This window comes from Coregonus lavaretus, assembly GCF_964263955.1.
Source record: "Coregonus lavaretus genome assembly, contig: HAP1_SCAFFOLD_1400, whole genome shotgun sequence".
Taxonomy (NCBI): domain Eukaryota; kingdom Metazoa; phylum Chordata; class Actinopteri; order Salmoniformes; family Salmonidae; genus Coregonus; species Coregonus lavaretus.
The window spans coordinates 62,066-89,039 of NW_028157457.1; the positions used below are offsets into that span (position 1 = coordinate 62,066).

General features: G+C 44.4%; 1 protein-coding gene across 3 annotated transcripts in view; it reads right to left on the reverse strand.

Annotated features, from left to right (window-relative positions):
* The window catches only part of LOC311125415 (E3 ubiquitin-protein ligase RNF38-like), a 47,617-nt gene that overhangs the window by 5,643 nt on the left and 15,000 nt on the right, over positions 1 to 26,974 (reverse strand). For all 3 annotated transcript variants that reach the window (XM_084199458.1, XM_084199459.1, XM_084199457.1), the window contains exons 3-8: positions 21,842 to 21,897; positions 11,682 to 11,872; positions 11,082 to 11,424; positions 8,476 to 8,634; positions 2,773 to 2,934; positions 49 to 216 (exon numbers count right to left, since the gene is read on the reverse strand). In XM_084199458.1, coding sequence (XP_084055584.1) covers positions 49 to 216; positions 2,773 to 2,934; positions 8,476 to 8,634; positions 11,082 to 11,424; positions 11,682 to 11,872; positions 21,842 to 21,897 — 1,079 coding nt within the window. The remainder of the gene's footprint in view (positions 1 to 48; positions 217 to 2,772; positions 2,935 to 8,475; positions 8,635 to 11,081; positions 11,425 to 11,681; positions 11,873 to 21,841; positions 21,898 to 26,974) is intronic.

Genomic DNA, 26,974 nt, shown 5'->3' on the forward strand with positions numbered 1-26,974 from the left:
TGTCGAGGGGGGCAGGGAGGAAGGGTGGGGTATGTGTGTGTGTCTTACCACTCCGAACAGCTCCTGTGACAGGGGGTCGTGGTGAGAGAGGAACTGGAGGGGTGTGGAGGGGGGCAGGGAGGAAGGGTGGTGTCCTCCATGAGGGTAGCTGAACCCCCCTCCCACAGACAGGTGCTCTCCTAGTAGCTCCACCTCGTTCTCTATCCTCTGCAACGGCTATGACAGGGATACAAAGGGTTATGAAGGGTCATAGGCATACAAAAGTGTTATGAAGGATCGTAGGCATACATAAGGGGATTATGAGCTGTTACAGAAACGTGTTATCTAGTCTCAAGGGTTCTCTAGGCCAGGAGAAAAGGTTATAATGGATTCTAAACTGTTATGTCAAGTCAGTTTGACTAATGTGAGCACATTGTGAATAGAAGGCAAGTCAGACAATTTAAGATGTGAATATGAGACTGACTTAAGATAGTGTTGCTACCCAGGTTAAAGGGCCTGAATAGCAACACTACCTTAATGGTTAAAGGGCCTGAATAGCAACACTACCTTAATGGTTAAAGACTCTGGGTAGCAACACTACCTTAATGGTTAAAGACCCTGGGTAGCACCACTACCTTAATGGTTAAAGGCTCTGGGTAGCAACACTACCTTAATGGTTAAAGGCTCTGGGTAGCAACACTACCTTAATGGTTAAAGACTCTGGGTAGCAACACTACCTTAATGGTTAAAGACTCTGGGTAGCAACACTACCTTAATGGTTAAAGACTCTGGGTAGCAACACTACCTTAATGGTTAAAGACTCTGGGTAGCAACACTACCTTAATGGTTAAAGACTCTGGGTAGCAACACTACCTTAATGGTTAAAGACTCTGGGTAGCAACACTACCTTAATGGTTAAAGGCTCTGGGTAGCAACACTACCTTAATGGTTAAAGGCTCTGGGTAGCAACACTACCTTAATGGTTAAAGGCTCTGGGTAGCAACACTACCTTAATGGTTAAAGGATCTGGGTAGCAACACTACCTTAATGGTTAAAGACTCTGGGTAGAACCACTACCTTAATGGTTAAAGGCTCTGGGTAGCAACACTACCTTAATGGTTAAAGGCTCTGGGTAGCAACACTACCTTAATGGTTAAAGACTCTGGGTAGCAACACTACCTTAATGGTTAAAGACCCTGGGTAGCAACACTACCTTAATGGTTAAAGACTCTGGGTAGCAACACTACCTTAATGGTTAAAGACTCTGGGTAGCAACACTACCTTAACGGTTAAAGGCTCTGGGTAGCAACACTACCTTAATGGTTAAAGACTCTGGGTAGCAACACTACCTTAATGGTTAAAGGCTCTGGGTAGCAACACTACCTTAATGGTTAAAGACTCTGGGTAGCAACACTACCTTAATGGTTAAAGGCTCTGGGTAGCAACACTACCTTAATGGTTAAAGACTCTGGGTAGCAACACTACCTTAATGGTTAAAGACTCTGGGTAGCAACACTACCTTAATGGTTAAAGACTCTGGGTAGCAACACTACCTTAATGGTTAAAGACTCTGGGTAGCAACACTACCTTAATGGTTAAAGGCCCTGGGTAGCAACACTACCTTAATGGTTAAAGACTCTGGGTAGCAACACTACCTTAATGGTTAAAGGCTCTGGGTAGCAACACTACCTTAATGGTTAAAGGCTCTGGGTAGCAACACTACCTTAATGGTTAAAGGCTCTGGGTAGCAACACTACCTTAATGGTTAAAGGCTCTGGGTAGCAACACTACCTTAATGGTTAAAGACTCTGGGTAGCAACACTATCTTAATGGTTAAAGGCTCTGGGTAGCAACACTACCTTAATGGTTAAAGACTCTGGGTAGCAACACTACCTTAATGGTTAAAGACTCTGGGTAGCAACACTACCTTAATGGTTAAAGGCTCTGGGTAGCAACACTACCTTAATGGTTAAAGACTCTGGGTAGCAACACTACCTTAATGGTTAAAGGCTCTGGGTAGCAACACTACCTTAATGGTTAAAGACTCTGGGTAGCAACACTACCTTAATGGTTAAAGACTCTGGGTAGCAACACTACCTTAATGGTTAAAGACTCTGGGTAGCAACACTACCTTAATGGTTAAAGACTCTGGGTAGCAACACTACCTTAATGGTTAAAGGCCCTGGGTAGCAACACTACCTTAATGGTTAAAGACTCTGGGTAGCAACACTACCTTAATGGTTAAAGGCTCTGGGTAGCAACACTACCTTAATGGTTAAAGGCTCTGGGTAGCAACACTACCTTAATGGTTAAAGGCTCTGGGTAGCAACACTACCTTAATGGTTAAAGGCTCTGGGTAGCAACACTACCTTAATGGTTAAAGACTCTGGGTAGCAACACTACCTTAATGGTTAAAGGCTCTGGGTAGCAACACTACCTTAATGGTTAAAGGCTCTGGGTAGCAACACTACCTTAATGGTTAAAGACTCTGGGTAGCAACACTACCTTAATGGTTAAAGGCTCTGGGTAGCAACACTACCTTAATGGTTAAAGACTCTGGGTAGCAACACAACCTTAATGGTTAAAGGCTCTGGGTAGCAACACTACCTTAATGGTTAAAGGCTCTGGGTAGCAACACTACCTTAATGGTTAAAGACTCTGGGTAGCACATCTAATGGCAGGATATTAAAAATAAACTAGTTTGGGTACTTTGAGAAACACTGCATTTGTGGAAAAAGTCATAAAAAACACAATTCCTTATTATAATGAAAATCAGAGTAATGTGTTTCTTACCGATCTGGCCTGTTGTGTCTGGAAGGGAAGGAACTGTCCAGGTGGAGGGAGGTGGGGGGGGTGGTGAGAGAGGTGGGGGGGGTGGAGGAGGAAAGGGGCATCACTGGAGAGGAGCGAGGGAAAGACATAGGGCACATGCTGCACCGAACACGCCCCCAGCATCTGAGGGAGAGAGAGAGGAGAGAGAGGAGAGAGAGGAGAGAGAGAGAGAGAGAGAGAGAGAGGGGAGAGAGAGAGAGAAGGGGGAGAGAGAGCGAGAGGGGGAGAGAGAGAGAAGGGGGAGAGAGAGAGAGGTTTGATACTACTTTTCATGTCAACAACATAAATCTGCATTTAATAATTTTTGCCATTAGGGGGCAGCAAACACCAACAATCATAGCAACATCATCACACCAGGGTGGAGGCTTCAATGACCTGAATATATTATACATTTACATTTTAGTCATTTAGCAGACGCTCTTATCCAGAGCAACTTACAGGAGCAATTAGGGTTAAGTGTCTTGCTCAAGGGCACATCGACAGATTTTTCACCTAGTCGGCTCGGGGATTAGAACCAGCGACCTTTCGGTTACTGGCACAACGCTCTTAACCACTAAGCTACCTATCTGTTGCTATGTACAACAGATACACTTCTCTCGTAAGTAGCACAATAACTAATGTTCTATACAATACATGTCTTAGTCTGGTTACCAGTCTGTTTAGCTATCAGTCCACTCCTTGGTCTAGTCTGGTACCAGTCTGTTTAGCTATCATCTAGTCTGGTACCAGTCTGTCTAGCTATCATCTAGTCTGGTACCAGTCTGTTTAGCTATCAGTCCACTCCTTGGTCTAGTCTGGTACCAGTCTGTCTAGCTATCATCTAGTCTGGTACCAGTCTGTCTAGCTATCATCTAGTCTGGTACCAGTCTGTCTAGCTATCAGTCTACTCCTTGGTCTAGTCTGGTACCAGTCTGTTTAGCTATCATTCCACTCCTTGGTCTAGTCTGGTACCAGTCTGTTTAGCTATCATTCCACTCCTTGGTCCAGTCTGGTACCAGTCTGTTTAGCTATCATCTAGTCTGGTACCAGTCTGGTTAGCTATCATCTAGTCTGGTACCAGTCTGTTTAGCTATCAGTCCACTCCTTGGTCTAGTCTGGTACCAGTCTGTTTAGCTATCAGTCCACTCCTTGGTCTAGTCTGGGTACCAGTCTGTTTAGCTATCAGTCCACTCCTTGGTCTAGTCTGGTACCAGTCTGTTTAGCTATCAGTCCACTCCTTGGTCTAGTCTGGTACCAGTCTGTTTAGCTATCATCTAGTCTGGTACCAGTCTGTTTAGCTATCATTCCACTCCTTGGTCTAGTCTGGTACCAGTCTGTTTAGCTATCAGTCCACTCCTTGGTCTAGTCTGGTACCAGTCTGTTTAGCTATCAGTCCACTCCTTGGTCTAGTCTGGTACCAGTCTGTTTAGCTATTAGTCCACTCCTTGGTCTAGTCTGGTACCAGTCTGTTTAGCTATCATTCCACTCCTTGGTCTAGTCTGGTACCAGTCTGTTTAGCTATCATCTAGTCTGGTACCAGTCTGTTTAGCTATCAGTCCACTCCTTGGTCCAGTCTGGTACCAGTCTGTCTAGCTATCATCTAGTCTGGTACCAGTCTGTTTAGCTATCATTCCACTCCTTGGTCTAGTCTGGTACCAGTCTGTTTAGCTATCATCTAGTCTGGGTACCAGTCTGTTTAGCTATCATCTAGTCTGGTACCAGTCTGTTTAGCTATCATCTAGTCTGGTACCAGTCTGTTTAGCTATCATCTAGTCTGGTACCAGTCTGTTTAGCTATCATCTAGTCTGGTACCAGTCTGTTTAGCTATCATCTAGTCTGGTACCAGTCTGTCTAGCTATCATCTAGTCTGGTACCAGTCTGTCTAGCTATCATCTAGTCTGGTACCAGTCTGTTTAGCTATCATCTAGTCTGGTACCAGTCTGTTTAGCTATCAGTCCACTCCTTGGTCTAGTCTGGTACCAGTCTGTCTAGCTATCATCTAGTCTGGTACCAGTCTGTTTAGCTATCATCTAGTCTGGTACCAGTCTGTCTAGCTATCATCTAGTCTGGTACCAGTCTGTTTAGCTATCATCTAGTCTGGTACCAGTCTGGTTAGCTATCATCTAGTCTGGTACCATTCTGGTTAGCTATCATCTAGTCTGGTACCAGTCTGTCTAGCTATCATCTAGTCTGGTACCAGTCTGTTTAGCTATCATCTAGTCTGGTACCAGTCTGTCTAGCTATCATTCCACTCCTTGGTCTAGTCTGGTAACAGTCTGTTTAGCTATCATTCCACTCCTTGGTCTAGTCTGGTAACAGTCTGTTTAGCTATCATCTAGTCTGGTACCAGTCTGGTTAGCTATCATCTAGTCTGGTACCAGTCTGTTTAGCTATCATCTAGTCTGGTACCAGTCTGTCTAGCTATCATCTAGTCTGGTACCAGTCTGTCTAGCTATCATCTAGTCTGGTACCAGTCTGTTTAGCTATCATCTAGTCTGGTACCAGTCTGTTTAGCTATCATCTAGTCTGGTACCAGTCTGTCTAGCTATCATCTAGTCTGGTACCAGTCTGTCTAGTTATCATCTAGTCTGGTACCAGTCTGTCTAGCTATCATCTAGTCTGGTACCAGTCTGGTTAGCTATCATCTAGTCTGGTACCAGTCTGTCTAGCTATCATCTAGTCTGGTACCAGTCTGTCTAGCTATCATCTAGTCTGGTACCAGTCTGTTTAGCTATCATCTAGTCTGGTACCAGTCTGTCTAGCTATCATCTAGTCTGGTACCAGTCTGTTTAGCTATCAGTCCACTCCTTGGTCTAGTCTGGTACCAGTCTGTTTAGCTATAATCTAGTCTGGTACCAGTCTGTTTAGCTATCATCTAGTCTGGTACCAGTCTGTTTAGCTATCATCTAGTCTGGTACCAGTCTGGTTAGCTATCATCTAGTCTGGTACCAGTCTGTTTAGCTATCATTTACTTCTTGCCACCTCTGTCATGCTAAACATGTCTATATGTCAACATGTCTCTGTCATATGACACGGACTAGAGTGACTGATAGCTAACCAGACTGGTACCAGACTAGATGATAGCTAGACAGACTGGTACCAGACTAGACCAAGGAGTGGACTGATAGCTAAACAGACTGGTACCAGACTAGATGATAGCTAGACAGACTGGTACTAGACTAGATGATAGCTAACCAGACTGGTACCAGACTAGACCAAGGAGTGGACTGATAGCTAAACAGACTGGTACCAGACTGGACCAAGGAGTGGACTGCTAGCTAAACAGACTGGTACCAGACTAGATGATAGCTAAACAGACTGGTACCAGACTAGATGATAGCTAACCAGACTGGTACCAGACTAGATGATAGCTAACCAGACTGGTACCAGACTAGATGATAGCTAAACAGACTGGTACCAGACTAGATGATAGCTAAACAGACTGGTACCAGACTAGATGATAGCTAGACAGACTGGTACCAGACTAGACCAAGGAGTGGACTGATAGCTAAACAGACTGGTACCAGACTAGATGATAGCTAGACAGACTGGTACCAGACTAGATGATAGCTAACCAGACTGGTACCAGACTAGACCAAGGAGTGGACTGATAGCTAAACAGACTGGTACCAGACTGGACCAAGGAGTGGACTGATAGCTAAACAGACTGGTACCAGACTAGATGATAGCTAAACAGACTGGTACCAGACTAGATGATAGCTAACCAGACTGGTACCAGACTAGATGATAGCTAACCAGACTGGTACCAGACTAGATGATAGCTAAACAGACTGGTACCAGACTAGATGATAGCTAAACAGACTGGTACCAGACTAGATGATAGCTAGACATACTGGTACCAGACTAGATGATAGCTAGACAGACTGGTACCACACTAGATGATAGCTAAACAGACTGGTACCAGACTAGATGATAGCTAACCAGACTGGTACCAGACTAGATGATAGCTAGACAGACTGGTACCAGACTAGATGATAGCTAGACAGACTGGTACCAGACTAGATGATAGCTAACCAGACTGGTACCAGACTAGATGATAGCTAAACAGACTGGTACCCAGACTAGATGATAGCTAAACAGACTGGTACCAGACTAGATGATAGCTAAACAGACTGGTACCAGACTAGATGATAGCTAACCAGACTGGTACCAGACTGGACCAAGGAGTGGACTGATAGCTAAACAGACTGGTACCAGACTAGATGATAGCTAGACGGACTGGTACCAGACTAGACCAAGGAGTGGACTGATAGCTAAACAGACTGGTACCAGACTAGACCAAGGAGTGGACTGATAGCTAAACAGACTGGTACCAGACTAGATGATAGCTAACCAGACTGGTACCAGACTAGATGATAGCTAGACAGACTGGTACCAGACTAGATGATAGCTAGACAGACTGGTACCAGACTAGATGATAGCTAAACAGACTGGTACCAGACTAGATGATAGCTAAACAGACTGGTACCAGACTAGATGATAGCTAAACAGACTGGTACCAGACTAGATGATAGCTAAACAGACTGGTACCAGACTAGATGATAGCTAAACAGACTGGTACCAGACTAGATGATAGCTAGACAGACTGGTACCAGACTAGATGATAGCTAGACAGACTGGTACCAGACTAGATGATAGCTAAACAGACTGGTACCAGACTAGATGATAGCTAACCAGACTGGTACCAGACTAGATGATAGCTAGACAGACTGGTACCAGACTAGATGATAGCTAGACAGACTGGTACCAGACTAGATGATAGCTAAACAGACTGGTACCAGACTAGATGATAGCTAACCAGACTGGTACCAGACTGGACCAAGGAGTGGACTGATAGCTAAACAGACTGGTACCCAGACTAGATGATAGCTAAACAGACTGGTATCAGACTAGATGATAGCTAAACAGACTGGTACCAGACTAGATGATAGCTAACCAGACTGGTACCAGACTGGACCAAGGAGTGGACTGATAGCTAAACAGACTGGTACCAGACTAGATGATAGCTGAACAGACTGGTACCAGACTAGATGATAGCTAAACAGACTGGTACCCAGACTAGACCAAGGAGTGGACTGATAGCTAAACAGACTGGTACCCAGACTAGACATTTGTACCTGAAATGTTCAAAATGTTGTGCCCTCTTGGACATGACCCAGGAGAACCAATACAAGGACTGTTGCTAAGTCACAGGGTGGTAGTGTTGTCCGGTACTGAAGACCACACCGCAAACACCCCCCCCCCCCAATACTCCCTCCCTCCCTATCTCTACTCACAGAGTGGTAGTGTTGTCCGGTACTGAAGACCACACCGCAAACACACACACCCCAATACTCCCTCCCTCCCTCCCTCCCTCCCTCCCTCTACTCACAGGGTGGTAGTGTTGTCCTGTACTGAAGACCACACTGCAAACACACACCCCCCCCAATACTCCCTCCCTCCCTCCCTCCCTCCCTCCCTCCCTCCCTCCCTCCCTCCCTCCCTCCCTCTACTCACAGGGTGGTAATGTTGTCTGGTACTGAAGACCACACTGCAAACACACACACCCCAATACTCCCTCCCTCCCTCCCTCTACTCACAGGGTGGTAGTGTTGTCCGGTACTGAAGACCACACTGCAAACACACACCCCCCCCAATACTCCCTCCCTCCCTCCCTCTACTCACAGGGTGGTAGTGTTGTCCTGTACTGAAGACCACACTGCAGGCTGGGATCTGTTGTTGAGAGGAGCAGACAGGAGGGAGGTGCTGTCCTGTATACAGAGGAGTAACTAGACCACGATGAGGAGGGACAGCAGTCACCGTATAGGAGACTGGGACTGAAGCCTGTTGGAGAGAGAGAGAGTTAATATATAGGAGACTGGGACTGAAGCCTGTTGGAGAGAGAGAGAGAGTTAATATATAGGAGACTGGGACTGAAGCCTGTTGGAGAGAGAGAGAGTTAATATATAGGAGACTGGGACTGAAGCCTGTTGGAGAGAGAGAGAGTTAATATATAGGAGACTGGGACTGAAGCCTGTTGGAGAGAGAGAGAGTTAATATATAGGAGACTGGGACTGAAGCCTGTTGGAGAGAGAGAGTTAATATATAGGAGACTGGGACTGAAGCCTGTTGGAGAGAGAGAGAGAGAGAGTTAATATATAGGAGACTGGGACTGAAGCCTGTTGGAGAGAGAGTTAATATATAGGAGACTGGGACTGAAGCCTGTTGGAGAGAGAGAGAGAGAGTTAATATATAGGAGACTGGGACTGAAGCCTGTTGGAGAGAGAGAGAGAGAGAGAGTTAATATATAGGAGACTGGGACTGAAGCCTGTTGGAGAGAGAGAGAGAGAGTTATATATAGGAGACTGGGACTGAAGCCTGTTGGAGAGAGAGAGAGAGAGTTAATATATAGGAGACTGGGACTGAAGCCTGTTGGAGAGAGAGAGAGAGAGAGAGTTAATATATAGGAGACTGGGACTGAAGCCTGTTGGAGAGAGAGAGAGAGAGTTATATATAGGAGACTGGGACTGAAGCCTGTTGGAGAGAGAGAGAGAGTTAATATATAGGAGACTGGGACTGAAGCCTGTTGGAGAGAGAGAGAGAGAGTTAATATATAGGAGACTGGGACTGAAGCCTGTTGGAAAGAGAGAGAGAGTTAATATATAGGAGACTGGGACTGAAGCCTGTTGGAGAGAGAGAGAGAGTTAATGTATAGGAGACTGGGACTGAAGCCTGTTGGAGAGAGAGAGAGTTAATATATAGGAGACTGGGACTGAAGCCGGTTGGAGAGAGAGAGAGTTAATATATAGGAGACTGGGACTGAAGCCTGTTGGAGAGAGAGAGAGAGTTAATATATAGGAGACTGGGACTGAAGCCTGTTGGAGAGAGAGAGAGTTAATATATAGGAGACTGGGACTGAAGCCTGTTGGAGAGAGAGAGAGTTAATATATAGGAGACTGGGACTGAAGCCTGTTGGAGAGAGAGAGAGAGTTAATATATAGGAGACTGGACTGAAGCCTGTTGGAGAGAGAGAGAGAGTTAATATATAGGAGACTGGGACTGAAGCCTGTTGGAGAGAGAGAGAGTTAATATATAGGAGACTGGGACTGAAGCCTGTTGGAGAGAGAGAGAGTTAATATATAGGAGACTGGGACTGAAGCCTGTTGGAGAGAGAGAGAGTTAATATATAGGAGACTGGGACTGAAGCCTGTTGGAGAGAGAGAGAGTTAATATATAGGAGACTGGGACTGAAGCCTGTTGGAGAGAGAGAGAGAGTTAATATATAGGAGACTGGGACTGAAGCCTGTTGGAGAGAGAGAGAGTTAATATATAGGAGACTGGGACTGAAGCCTGTTGGAGAGAGTTAATATATAGGAGACTGGGACTGAAGCCTGTTGGAGAGAGTTAATATATAGGAGACTGGGACTGAAGCCTGTTGGAGAGAGTTAATATATAGGAGACTGGGACTGAAGCCTGTTGGAGAGAGTTAATATATAGGAGACTGGGACTGAAGCCTGTTGGAGAGAGAGAGAGTTAATATATAGGAGACTGGGACTGAAGCCTGTTGGAAAGAGAGAGAGTTAATATATAGGAGACTGGGACTGAAGCCTGTTGGAAAGAGAGAGAGTTAATATATAGGAGACGGGGACTGAAGCCTGTTGGAAAGAGAGAGAGTTAATATATAGGAGACTGGGACTGAAGCCTGTTGGAGAGAGAGAGAGTTAATATATAGGAGACTGGGACTGAAGCCTGTTGGAGAGAGAGAGAGAGTTAATATATAGGAGACTGGGACTGAAGCCTGTTGGAGAGAGAGAGAGTTAATATATAGGAGACTGGGACTGAAGCCTGTTGGAGAGAGAGAGAGTTAATATATAGGAGACGGGGACTGAAGCCTGTTGGAGAGAGAGAGAGTTAATATATAGGAGACTGGGACTGAAGCCTGTTGGAAAGAGAGAGAGTTAATATATAGGAGACTGGGACTGAAGCCTGTTGGAGAGAGAGAGTTAATATATAGGAGACTGGGACTGAAGCCTGTTGGAGAGAGAGAGAGTTAATATATAGGAGACTGGGACTGAAGCCTGTTGGAGAGAGTTAATATATAGGAGACTGGGACTGAAGCCTGTTGGAGAGAGAGAGAGTTAATATATAGGAGACTGGGACTGAAGCCTGTTGGAGAGAGAGTTAATATATAGGAGACTGGGACTGAAGCCTGTTGGAGAGAGAGTTAATATATAGGAGACTGGGACTGAAGCCTGTTGGAGAGAGTTAATATATAGGAGACTGGGACTGACCTGTTCATGTAGGTCCATAACCATGGTTCCTTGCTGCTGTGCCTGGTGGTGAGCTGCTTGATGAGAATGATGGACAGCAGGGTGCAGTAACCGTGGAGATAGGGTGGGGGGGTGGAACGCTCGGGGCTCCTCCACCCCCCCTCTAGCAGGGGCTGGGGGCTGGCCGTAGGGGGGAGGAGGGGGGTGAGGGTAGCTCTGGTGGGGGTGAGGGTGGTGGTGGCGGTAGTTTTGGTCCTGGGGGTCTAGTCGGATGGAGGGGGGAGGAGGGGAAGGGTGGTGGGGAGGAGGGGGGAGGTGACGTGGGGGACGGGAGAGACGGCCACGCTGGCGACGCGCTGGAGGACTGGAGGAAAGGAGAGGGGGAGGAGTTAAGTCTTCATCATTCTGATAACTATAATCAAATCATTAACTATGAATATACCATCATCATAGTTACAATCATCATCATCATGTTAGCTCTTACTGGTCAATATTGACTACTGAGAAATATTCCAAACTGAATAGCTACCTAACTGACTGAGTAACTGACTGACTGACTAATGAACCAAGCAAAGTAACCAAGCTAAAAGCACAGTACCAGGTGAGGTAACAGTCTCTTACCTGTGTCTGTGTCTGGCAGGTGTATGGCAGCGCTCCTGGTGGTAGTGGGGGTTAGGGGGAGGTCTGCGACTGGGGGGCAGCTCCCATGGCCTCATTGGCGGAGAGGGGGTTGAGGGTGGGGCCACAGTGGAGAGATCCAGCACTGATTGGCCGGATAGCCTCTGACGCTTTGGACTGGGGCTGTCCTCACGCTGTTGGGGGGATGGGGAGAGAAGATGAGGAGAGAGAAGGGGAGGAGAGAGAAGGGGAGGGGAGAGAAGGAGGAGAGAGAAGGGGAGGAGAGAGAAGGAGGAGAGAGAAGGGGAGGAGAGAGAAGGGGAGGAGAGAGAAGGGGAGGGGGAGAAGGGGAGGGGAGAGAAGGGGAGGAGAGAGAAGGAGAGGGGGGAGAAGGGGAGGAGAGAAGGGAGAAGAGGAGGGGAGAGAAGAGAAGAGGGGAGAGAAGGAGAGGAGAGAGGAGAAGAGGGGAGAGAAGGAGAGGGGAGAGAAGGAGAGGGGAGAGAAGGAGGGGAGAGAAGGAGAGGAGAGAGGAGAAGAGGGGAGAGAAGGGGAGGAGAGAGAAGAGGAGGGGAGAGAAGGGGAGGGGAGAGAAGGAGAGGAGAGAGGAGAAGAGGGGAGAGAAGGGGAGGAGAGAGAAGAGGAGGGGAGAGAAGGGGAGGGGAGAGAAGAGGGGAGGAGAGAGAAGAGGGGAGGAGAGAGAAGAGGGGAGGAGAGAGAAGAGGGGAAGAGATAACCCAAGGTTAGTTTCACATAGCACCTATACCTCCATCATAAATCAATATAGAGATGTAGCATCACCCTCTCTGATCAATGGTCCATATTGTTGCTCAGTAACACACAAGCCCTATTCTACCCCATATTGTTGCTCAGTAACACACAAGCCCTATTCTACCCCATATTGTTGCTCAGTAACACACAAGCCCTATTCTACCCCATATTGTTGCTCAGTAACACACAAGCCCCATTCTACCCCATATTGTTGCTCAGTAACACACAAGCCCTATTCTACCCCATATTGTTGCTCAGTAACACACAAGCCCTATTCTACCCCATATTGTTGCTCAGTAACACACAAGCCCTATTCTACCCCATATTGTTGCTCAGTAACACACAAGCCCTATTCTACCCCATATTGTTGCTCAGTAACACACAAGCCCTATTCTACCCCATATTGTTGCTCAGTAACACACAAGCCCTATTCTACCCCATATTGTTGCTCAGTAACACACAAGCCCTATTCTACCCCATATTGTTGCTCAGTAACACACAAGCCCTATTCTACCCCATATTGTTGCTCAGTAACACACAAGCCCTATTCTACCCCATATTGTTGCTCAGTAACAGACAAGCCCTATTCTACCCCATATTGTTGCTCAGTAACACACAAGCCCTATTCTACCCCATATTGTTGCTCAGTAACACACAAGCCCTATTCTACCCCATAGTGTGACTCATGGTGCTCCCTTTGTGAGTGTGAGACATGAATACAGGCCCATATGAGAGTCATCTGCACACATTAGGGCTTGAGTTGAGACGCAGTGAGACACACTTTCACAGAGAAAGTTGGGGAACACTCTTCAGTCAACGATGACTCACTCACTTACCGGCAAGAGCTCACTCACTCCCTCATTTTCTCTCACACACGCCACACCAGTGTTCATTTCACCAACTAAAATAGTGACGATATTCTTCAAAACACCTTTTTTTTCAGTGGCAATTGACGAGACTATAACTGACTAAATAGACCCAGAAGAAAATAGAACTAAACGAAAATGATTTTTCATTTGGGTTAACTAAAACGAGACTACATTATCTCTGACTGAAATCTGTTATTTGCAATCTGGTGGCTACTCATACGGCTGGTAAAAGCTCCCGGGAGAAAAAGGAGTGAAGTTCAGAGCCACTTTACTTATCATGTTGATTCAAACAACTTTTCTAAGTGAGAAGACAGTGTTTGCGCCCACAAGTTGACAGGAAAAAACACCAGCGACTTCAAGAGACATCTGAAAGCACATCATCCCAGTAAATATAGTGTGCAAAGCTGTTATCTAGGCAAAGGGTGGCTATTTGAAGAATCTCAAATATAAAATACATCTTGATTTGTTTAACACTTTTTTGGTTACTACATGATTCCATGTGTGTTATTTCATAGTTTTGATGTCTTCACTATTATTCTACAATGTAAAAAATAGTAAAAATAAAGAAAAACCCTGGAATGAATAGGTGTGTCCAAACCTTTGACTGGTAGTATATATATATATACCTGCTCAGGTAGGCTAATAACAGATTGCTAATGCTAGCTGGTTAGCTACAACCTATCAGAGCACTACTCTGCCCTACCAAGCAAAAAGGCAGTAGCTGCTCATTTGGTCGAAAATTACCGTGCCTTTTTTCCCATTTCTCGACCCTGCGGCTTATATAACGGTGCGGCTAATCTATGGATTTTTACAGCTAACGGCCACTAGAAGACCTCCTAAATCTATGGATTTTACAGGTTACAGTCCACCAACTTTAACTCTATGGGCTCTATGACCGGTCCGCGCCCCCCACCTTTAAGCGGCGGGCTCCAGCAGGAAAAGCTGGAGGCCGGAAAAGAGTGAGACAGGTAGCGCGCAAAAGTAAAAGTGGAACCGAGAGTGGTACGAGAGACAGAACGAGAGACAGAACGAGAGCAAGACAGACAGACATTACGAGAGCGAGACAGTTTGTGCAAAGGACGTTTTCAAGCAGCCATCTCTTTCCCGACAATCCCCTCTGTGCACGAACCCTTACATATGGTAAATAAACATTAAAACACCCGCGGCTTATATTCCAGTGCGGCTTATATATGTACACATCATTCAATTTAGCTGCTGCGGCTTATACTCCGGTGCGCCTTATAGTGCGGAAAATACGGTAGTTCATGTCATTTATGCTACATTAAAATACCTACTTAACCATGTGGACCAGTATCCTGCCTCTATTGTATTGAGGTGTGGAGAAAATGGGGGTCATGTTAGCAGTAACTGCATAAGGTTACTGTGAAACCAAGGTAAATAAAAGCCATTTTTACTCAGTTCCTGCCTTTTTGCTTGGTAGGGCAGTACTGATGATGCTACTTATTCTCCAGCAAGAGGGCGTTAAGGGGCAGGGCTCCAGATCGGGACCATTTAGGGGCATTTTACAACCCTTTGACTTGGCTGTGCAAGTTACATTTATCACATGGTCACCTCACTCCAAAGGTTCAAAACATCCATGATTTGGTCAAAACAGTAAAGTGCATTCTAATGGAGAACATGTTGGAACCCTGTGAAGGGGTGTTTAATCTGCTGCAGGGTAATGTGTTCTGCCTGTCAGGCTGTTGGGAGTCACAGACATTAACACTGAGTCACACCCACTACAATCAACACAGTCATTAACACTGAGTCACACCCACTACAATCAACACAGTCATTAACACTGAGTCACACCCACTACAATCAACACAGTCATTAACACTGAGTCACACCCACTACAATCAACACAGTCATTAACACTGAGTCACACCCACTACAATCAACACAGTCATTAACACTGAGTCACACCCACTACAATCAACACAGTCATTAACACTGAGTCACACCCACTACAATCAACACAGTCATTAACACTGAGTCACACCCACTACAATCAACACAGTCATTAACACTGAGTCACACCCACTACAATCAACACAGTCATTAACACTGAGTCACACCCACTACAATCAACACAGTCATTAACACTGAGTCACACCCACTACAATCAACACAGTCATTAACACTGAGTCACACCCACTACAATCAACACAGTCATTAACACTGAGTCACACCCACTACAATCAACACAGTCATTAACACTGAGTCACACCCACTACAATCAACACAGTCATTAACACTGAGTCACTCCTATTACAGTGATCAGTCATTAACACTGAGTCACACCCACTACAATCAACACAGTCATTAACACTGAGTCACACCCACTACAATCAACACAGTCATTAACACTGAGTCACACCCACTACAATCAACACAGTCATTAACACTGAGTCACACCCACTACAATCAACACAGTCATTAACACTGAGTCACACCCACTACAATCAACACAGTCATTAACACTGAGTCACTCCCACTACAATCAACACAGTCATTAACACTGAGTCACTCCTATTACAGTGATCAGTCATTAACACTGAGTCACTCCCACTACAATCAACACAGTCATTAACACTGAGTCACACCCACTACAATCAACACAGTCATTAACACTGAGTCACTCCCACTACAATCAACACAGTCATTAACACTGAGTCACTCCTACTACAGTCATCAGTCATTAACACTGAGTCACTCCTATTACAGTGATCAGTCATTAACACTGAGTCACTCCCACTACAGTCATCAGTCATTAACACTGAGTCACTCCTACTACAGTCATCAGTCATTAACACTGAGTCACTCCCACTACAGTCATCAGTCATTAACACTGAGTCACACCTACTACAGTCAGTCATTGAATCACTGATGATCTTAGCCTACTAAGACGTTACAGAACAGAGAGCATAGGAGACACAGTGTCCTCAGTAAGTCAGCTTCTATCTATTGCAGCAAGCTTTAAACACAGTCACAGGCTCTGAGTCACACGCACACACACACACACACACACACACACACACACACACACACACACACACACACACACACACACACACACACACCAGTGAGAGCAGCATGTTTGCTAACAGGAAACAGCTGGATGGCAGGCTGCAGACACACACCCACACAAACAGTACAAAAACACCCCCCCACACACACACACACACAGTCTCACCCACACAGGATGCAGGCAGGCAGGCAGGCAGGCAGCTGCCACTGTGCAGACTGAGTTCTACAGCCAGTAACGCCCTCAGCATCTGCACTAGTCCATTTCAACTCCTGTTTCAGACTAACACACTGACATACAGTGCCTTCGGAAACTATTCAGACCCCTTGACTTTTTACAGCCTTATCCTAAAATTGATTAAATCATCATGTTTTTGGGGACCTTCAATGCTGCAGACATTTTTTGGTACCCTTACCCAGATCTGTGCCTCGACACAATCCTGTCTCTGAGCTTTACAGACAATTCCTTCGACCTCGTGGCTTGGCTTTTGCTCTGACATGCACTGTCAACTGTGGGCCCTTATATAGACAGGTTTGTGCCTTTCCAAATCATGTTCAATCAATTGAATTTACCACAGGTGGACTCCAATCAAGTTGTAGAAACATCTCAAATGTCTAAAAACCTGTTTTTGATTCGTCATTATGGGGTATTGTGTGTAAATTGATGAGGAAAAAAATGGAATGTAATCCATTTTAGAATAAGGCTGTAACGTAACAAAATGTAGAAAAAGGGAAGGGGTCTGAATACTTTCCAAATGCACTGTACGTGAATAATGACCTGTTTCAGACTAACACACACACATGAATAATGAGTGAGAACGTTAGACGCACAAATATCATACCCCCCCAAAAATGCTAACCTCCACTGTTATTGTCATGGTGAGAGGTTAGCATGTCTTGGGGGTATGATATAAAATGCTAACCTCCACTGTTATTGTCATGGTGAGAGGTTAGCATGTCTTGGGGGGTATGATATAAAATGCTAACCTCCACTGTTAGTCATGGTGAGAGGTTAGCATGTCTTGGGGGGTATGATATAAAATGCTAACCTCCACTGTTATTGTAATGGTGAGAGGTTAGCATGTCTTGGGGGTATGATATAAAATGCTAACCTCCACTGTTATTGTAATGGTGAGAGGTTAGCATGTCTTGGGGGTATGATTATTTGTGTGTCTAACTTTCATTAATCATTCATTATTCCCGATTCATTCATTCCGTAATCATGGTACCTGGGGCGGCAGGTAGCTTAGTGGGTAAGAGCGTTGTGCCAGTAACCGAAAGGTCGCTGGTTCTAATCCCCGAGCCGACTAGGTGAAAAATCTGTCGATGTGCCCTTGAGCAAGGCACTTAACCCTAATTGCTCCTGTAAGTCGCTCTGGATAAGAGCGTCTGCTAAATGACTAAAATGTAAATGTAAATGTAAATGTAGAATCCACATGAATGTAGAAGTGTTTAGAAACATATTCCATTATTTACCATTGATTTATATTGGGCACAAAATGATCTGAAACACAACCAAAATAAACCGCAAATGCATCCAACAAGTTTGTAAAGTCACAAGCTTGTTGTAATCATTGCGTGCTAGGAATATGGAACCAAATATTTAAAATGTGGACTACTTTAATACACATAGGTGAATTTGTCCCAATACTTTTGGTCCCCTAAAATGGGGGGACTATGTTCAAAAAGGGCTGTAATTTCTAAACAGTTACGGTGAACCTCAAAGTATCATTTCAAATCCAAAGTGCTGGAGTACAGAGCCAAAACAAAAGGTGTCACTGTCCCAATCCTTTACAATACCTTAGGAGCTCACTATATCCTGTCAAATCAAACAGATCTTTCTTTCATGTTTTTCTTTAAGGATGTGTTGTTGACGGTTCATAATCACACTGAAATGTACATTGTTTTGACTCCAATTCAAATACATGCACCTGTTATTGTACAGATTTAAAAGCTCATAACTCTGGTTCTGATAAAGATATCTCAGTGATTTCAAAAGATCTGGATTTGGGACAGTGTTTTTATAGTTCTGAAAACTACAATCTAAATTTCACGATGTGAAGGGTTTCCCTAGGCTGCCATACATGTGAGCTTTCATACATATCACATCCTCTCTCTCACACACACACACACACACACACACACAGACACACAGACACACACACACACTTCTAGCATTACATTTGAGAGAAAGAGAGGGGGGAGTGGGAGGGGGAAAGGAGGGGGTTGACAAGAGGGGAAGGTATAGGAGAGGGGGGGAGAGTGAAAGAGGGGGATAGAGGGATTTGAACGGGAGAGTGAAAGAGGGGGATAGAGGGATTTGAACGGGAGAGTGAAAGAGGGGGATAGAGGGATTTGGACGGGAGAGTGAAAGAGGGGGATAGAGGGATTTGGACGGGAGAGTGAAAGAGGGGGATAGAGGGATTTGGACGGGAGAGTGAAAGAGGGGGATAGAGGGATTTGGACGGGAGCGTGAAAGAGGGCGATAGGAAGGGGGGTAGAGGAGTGGTGATTAGGGGAGTGGGGATAGGAAGGGGGGTAGAGGAGTGGTGATTAGGGGAGTGCCTAGGGGTTCACCAGAGCCAAATGACTGCACAGATTTGGGTCCAAGCTCCACACCACGACTGACCTTACACCCTGAGGGGGACCAGTGTACCCATTCTCACCCCTCTACCCCCTTTCCACTCCCCTATCATTCATTATTCCTCCTTGACCCCCTGTCCCCCTCTATGTCAACCCCCCAAGGCCAGCCAGTATAACTATTCTAACCCCCCGTTACACCCCTATCCTAAAGTATTACTCCTTGCCCCCTCTATAGTGTTATGATACCAGATTTTTCACTTTGAAACTGATACCAGGTTTAGTATCATGATACTCCAAACCATCGCAATACTCCAAACCATCACGATACTCCAAACCATCACAATACTCCAAACCATCGCAATACTCCAAACCATCGCAATACTCCAAACCATCGCAATACTCCAAACCATCGCAATACTCCAAACCATCGCAATACTCCAAACCATCGCAATACTCCAAACCATCGCGATACTCCAAACCATCACAATACTCCATACCATCACAATACTCCATACCATCGCGATACTCCAAACCATCACAATACTCCATACCATCACAATACTCCATATCATCACAATACTCCATACCATCACAATACTCCATACCATCACAATACCAAAACGATACCAAGGCAAAAAAAATAAGGCATATTAACCAAAGTTACAGAATGGCACTTGATCCAGACAGAAACTCTGCTACTGCTCTGTTCAAATCGTTTGGGCAGTTCAATATCGTTACATTAGAATTTATTTACATCAACATTTTCCAGAGACCACCATGTATGCATTAACAAATCAATTATACAAATCAACGACTTTGTTTACCAATCTAACAACATAATGGTAAATCTCTAATGATAAACTGGGTAAAATCCAGATGTCGCCTAGGCCTATTCACCATACAGCTGAATGCATATTCAATAGGAGTGTGTGAATGCATTGAGTTATTGAGCTTGTTTTTGGCTGAGTTCATGTGGCTACAGACGACAATCAATCTGTTTCCCTTCCATTTGGGACTAATTTTATTCTACTGATCAACAACATTTGCATAGAAGTAGCTTCTTTTATAAAAGTGTGCGCTGTCTCTTTAACAAGTAATGACATCATTCATGAGGCAAGAAGGGGCGGCACAGAGTCAGTTCTCTGACCCAATAGATCCTCTTTGAGAGATGTGAGAGACTGAATAGGTGAATGAATAACGTTTTTGGTGGCAATCAGCTTTGAAATCTGCTTATTTTGCGTTATGATTTGCATATTATCATCATAAACAAAGTACTAGGGGTAGTGAATTGATGTTAGCTTCAGCTGTCAGCTAGCAAGGAAAGTTAGCGGTAGCTTCCAGCTTCGTAGGCTATCTTCTTGCATTTTGAAGTTATTCTAGCCTGTATGGACATTGTTTACGAACAGTAATTAACAGTTTCAACATTTCTACATTCCGTGTTGCATTATTTCAGTGTGTTAACTTCTGTGCAGCGTTAGTGGGGAGCTAACATGATGCAGACCAGACTCCCAGTGCAGGCTAGCAGTGAGTTAGTGGAGCAGGCAGGGAGTTAACATGATGCAGACCAGACTCCCAGTGCAGGCTAGCAGTGAGTTAGTGGAGCAGGCAGGGAGTTAACATGATGCAGACCAGACTCCCAGTGCAGGCTAGCAGTGAGTTAGTGGAGCAGGCAGGGAGTTAACATGATGCAGACCAGACTCCCAGTGCAGGCTAGCAGTGAGTTAGTGGAGCAGGCAGGGAGTTAACATGATGCAGACCAGACTCCCAGTGCAGGCTAGCAGTGAGTTAGTGGAGCAGGCAGGGTGGGGAGTTAACATGATGCAGACCAGACTCCCAGTGGGCCTTATTGCAGGTTGATATCCCTAGTGTGTGTGTGTGTGTGTGTGTGTGTGTGTGTGTGTGCGCATGTGAGTGTGAGTGTGTGTACCTGCATGCATGTTTCAAGAACAGCAATAGAACACTCCAGAAATACAGCAGGCGGTGTGACCTCCAATTCAAATACAATGGGGGATTTAAATACCACACACACAGACACACACAGACACACACACAGACACACACACACACACAGACACACACAGACACACACAGACACACACACAGACACACACACACACACACAGACACACACAGACACACACACAGACACACACACACAGACACACACAGACACACACAGACACACACAGACACACACACAGACACACACAGATACACACAGATACACACAGACACACACAGCTGGTGCTTAGGCTACAGAGGTATGGACAGAAAATAAACACACTGTTTTAGCACCCCGTCCTCCCCACTTGCATGTGCACGCACCTATAAAACACACACACACACACACCCTGACCCACACACACACCCTGACACACACACACCCTGACCCACACATAAGCACACACACACTTTATTTCTCCCACCCCCTCTTCCCCACCTCTTGATTTCAAATCTCTGTATTTTCCTGGGCCACCATTCCTCCTCTAGTTCCCCCACTCACACCAACACCTGGAGGAGAAATCATTAGCAGCACCTCCTCTCTCCCTCCATCCACCTCCCTTCTTCCTCCTCTCCTTCTGTATTCCTTCCTCTCCCTGCATTCCCTCTTTCCCTCCCTCCATATTCCTTCATTTCCTCTCCACTTCAGTTCAATCAACATCTCCCAACCAGCGCCCTCCACAGAAACCAGTCCCCTCCACAGAAACCAGTCCCCTCCACAGAAACCAGTCCCCTCCACAGAAACCAGTCCCCTCCACAGAAACCAGTCCCCTCCACATGGCGCAGAGGTATGTGTAAGGACCTGACAGTGTCACTCTTTCACAATGAGGTCATATCTGTAAACACTAGAGGAGCTGTTGGAGCACGATATTATGACTGTGTGTGTGTGTGTGTGTGTGTGTGTGTTGCTCTCACCTTGTCACTCTCCTCTCCCCAGGCATGGTCAGGATGGCTCCTCCCCCCTACGGCTCCTAGACACAGAGATACCATTATTAACAGTGGTAGACTCCCCCTATAGATCCCAGACACAGAGATACCATTATTAACAGTGGTAGACTCCCCCTATAGATCCTAGATACAGAGATACCATTATTAACAGTGGTAGACTCCCCCTATAGATCCTAGACACAGAGATACCATTATTAACAGTGGTAGACTCCCCCTATAGATCCTAGACACAGGATATAAAGGTTTATAGAGACAATATGATACTAAGGCTATATAGGTTTATAGAGACAATATGATACTAAGGCTATATAGGTTTATAGAGACAATATGATACTAAGGCTATATAGGTTTATAGAGACAATATGATACTAAGGCTATATAGGTTTATAGAGACAATATGATACTAAGGCTATGTAGGTTTATAGAGACAATATGATACTAATGATATAAAGGTTTATAGAGACAATATGATACTAAGGCTATGTAGGTTTATAGAGACAATATGATACTAAGGCTATATAGGTTTACAGAGACAATATGATGCTAAGGCTATATAGGTTTATAGAGACAATATGATACTAAGGCTATATAGGTTTATAGAGACAATATGATACTAAGGCTATGTAGGTTTATAGAGACAATATGATACTAATGATATAAAGGTTTATAGAGACAATATGATACTAAGGCTATATAGGTTTATAGAGACAATATGATACTAAGGCTATATAGGTTTATAGAGACAATATGATGCTAAGGCTATATAGGTTTATAGAGACAATATGATACTAAGGCTATATAGGTTTATAGAGACAATATGATACTAAGGCTATAAAGGTTTATAGAGACAATATGATACTAAGGCTATATAGGTTTATAGAGACAATATGATACTAAGGCTATATAGGTTTATAGAGACAATATGATACTAAGGCTATATAGGTTTATAGAGACAATATGATACTAAGGCTATGTAGGTTTATAGAGACAATATGATACTAATGATATAAAGGTTTATAGAGACAATATGATACTAAGGCTATGTAGGTTTATAGAGACAATATGATACTAAGGCTATATAGGTTTATAGAGACAATATGATGCTAAGGCTATATAGGTTTATAGAGACAATATGATACTAAGGCTATATAGGTTTATAGAGACAATATGATACTAAGGCTATAAAGGTTTATAGAGACAATATGATACTAATGATATAAAGGTTTATAGAGACAATATGATACTAAGGCTATGTAGGTTTATAGAGACAATATGATACTAAGGCTATATAGGTTTATAGAGACAATATGATACTAAGGCTATATAGGTTTATAGAGACAATATGATGCTAAGGCTATATAGGTTTATAGAGACAATATGATACTAAGGCTATATAGGTTTATAGAGACAATATGATACTAAGGCTATAAAGGTTTATAGAGACAATATGATACTAAGGCTATATAGGTTTATAGAGACAATATGATACTAAGGCTATATAGGTTTATAGAGACAATATGATACTAAGGCTATATAGGCTTATAGAGACAATATGATACTAAGGCTATATAGGTTTATAGAGAAAATATGATACTAAGGCTATATAGGTTTATAGAGACAATATGATACTAAGGCTATATAGGTTTATAGAGACAATATGATACTAAGGCTATATAGGTTTATAGAGACAATATGATACTAAGGCTATATAGGTTTATAGAGACAATATGATACTAAGGCTATATAGGTTTATAGAGACAATATGATACTAAGGCTATATAGGTTTATAGAGACAATATGATACTAAGGCTATATAGGTTTATAGAGACAATATGATACTAAGGCTATATAGGTTTATAGAGACAATATGATACTAAGGCTATATAGGTTTATAGAGACAATATGATACTAATGATATAAAGGTTTATAGAGACAATATGATACTAAGGCTATGTAGGTTTATAGAGACAATATGATACTAAGGCTATATAGGTTTATAGAGACAATATGATACTAAGGCTATATAGGTTTATAGAGACAATATGATGCTAAGGCTATATAGGTTTATAGAGACAATATGATACTAAGGCTATATAGGTTTATAGAGACAATATGATACTAAGGCTATAAAGGTTTATAGAGACAATATGATACTAAGGCTATATAGGTTTATAGAGACAATATGATACTAAGGCTATAAAGGTTTATAGAGACAATATGATACTAAGGCTATATAGGTTTATAGAGACAATATGATACTAAGGCTATATAGGTTTATAGAGACAATATGATACTAAGGCTATATAGGTTTATAGAGACAATATGATACTAAGGCTATATAGGTTTATAGAGACAATATGATACTAAGGCTATATAGGTTTATAGAGACAATATGATACTAAGGCTATATAGGTTTATAGAGACAATATGATACTAAGGCTATATAGGTTTATAGAGACAATATGATACTAAGGCTATAAAGGTTTATAGAGACAATATGATACTAAGGCTATATAGGTTTATAGAGACAATATGATACTAAGGCTATATAGGTTTATAGAGACAATATGATACTAAGGCTATATAGGTTTATAGAGACAATATGATACTAAGGCTATATAGGTTTATATAGATTTATCCCCTATTGTTGTTTTGATTATCTAACATCTGGACCTTAACATAGAAACAACATGTTTGTGTGAGTTAGGGTCTCTAGTGTGAGAGATTAGAGAAAGACAAAAGGACTAGCTACAGTCAGTACATTCAGAAGCAGTAAACAATATACACGGCAAACACACACACACACACGGCAAACACACACACACGGCAAACACACACACACACACACACACGGCAAACACACACACACACACACGGCAAACACACACACACACACACACACGGCAAACACACACACACACACACACACGGCAAACACACACACACACACACACACGGCAAACACACACACACACACGGCAAACACACACACACACACACACGGCAAACACACACACACACACACACACGGCAAACACACACACACACACGGCAAACACACACACACACACACACGGCAAACACACACACACACACACACACGGCAAACACACACACACACACGGCAAACACACACACACGGCAAACACACACACACACACACACACGGCAAACACACACACACACACACACACGGCAAACACACACACACACACACGGCAAACACACACACACACACACACACGGCAAACACACACACACACACGGCAAACACACACACACGGCAAACACACACACACACACGGCAAACACACACACACACACGGCAAACACACACACACGGCAAACACACACACACACACACACACGGCAAACACACACACACACACGGCAAACACACACACACACACGGCAAACACACACACACACACGGCAAACACACACACACACACACGGCAAACACACACACACACACGGCAAACACACACACACACACACACGGCAAACACACACACACACACGGCAAACACACACACACACACGGCAAACACACACACACACGGCAAACACACACACACACACGGCAAACACACACACACACACACACGGCAAACACACACACACACACGGCAAACACACACACACACACGGCAAACACACACACACACACACACACACGGCAAACACACACACACACACACACACACACGGCAAACACACACACACACACACACACGGCAAACACACAGTAAAGCCAGTGATCCAGGATTAAAGCAGAATCCCACCAGACTGTTACTCGGTCAAAAGTAGTGCGCTAAACAGGGAATAGGGTGCCATTTGGGACTCTTGTTAGTCTGGTCAAGGCCACCTCATCTAAGAGGAGAAGACTAAAGAACACTAGTGATGAAAAGATAGTTTTACTTTCCATTATTTACCTCAATCCAAAGCCCACATGTAGAACCCGGTCTAATTGACCAGAAAGACTACTAAAAGAGTGACTTTGTCCTCGTGTTTCTTGGCCAGTTACATTGTTTTGTTCACATGATAGGTTGTTTTTCGATGTTAGTTTGAGTTTGCTGCAACTGTCAGGACAGTCACACACCATGGGACAGGAGAGAACAGGACAGTCACACACCATGGGACAGGAGAGAACAGGACAGTCACACACCATGGGACAGGAGAGAACAGGACAGTCACACACCATGGGACAGGAGAGAACAGGACAGTCACACACCATGGGACAGGAGAGAACAGGACAGTCACACACCATGGGACAGGAGAGAACAGGACAGTCACACACCATGGGACAGGAGAGAACAGGACAGTCACACACCATGGGACAGGAGAGAACAGGACAGTCACACACCATGGGACAGGAGAGAACAGGACAGTCACACACCATGGGACAGGAGAGAACAGGACAGTCACACACCATGGGACAGGAGAGAACAGGACAGTCACACACCATGGGACAGGAGAGAACAGGACAGTCACACACCATGGGACAGGAGAGAACAGGACAGTCACACACCATGGGACAGGAGAGAACAGGACAGTCACACCATGGGACAGGAGAGAACAGGACAGTCACACACCATGGGACAGGAGAGAACAGGACAGTCACACACCATGGGACAGGAGAGAACAGGACAGTCACACCATGGGACAGGAGAGAACAGGACAGTCACACACCATGGGACAGGAGAGAACAGGACAGTCACACACCATGGGACAGGAGAGAACAGGACAGTCACACACCATGGGACAGGAGAGAACAGGACAGAGACACACCATGGGACAGGAGAGAACAGGACAGAGACAGGGAGGATGGTGGGAGAGAGAGAGAGGGAGGATGGGAGAGAGAGGGGAAGATCGATGAAAAAGAGTATGAGAGAGAGAGAGATTGTGGCTTCTCTTGACAGCTATTGATTTTCTGGAAGCATCAGCTATTTCCTCTTCTCCTCCTCCCTCATTTCATCACCATCACTCCCTCCAACACATTACACCCTCCCTCTCTCTCCATCCCTCCCACACACACACATTCCCTCTACATATCACCAGCCCCCCCCATCTCTTCTTCATGTCATACCCACACTCTCT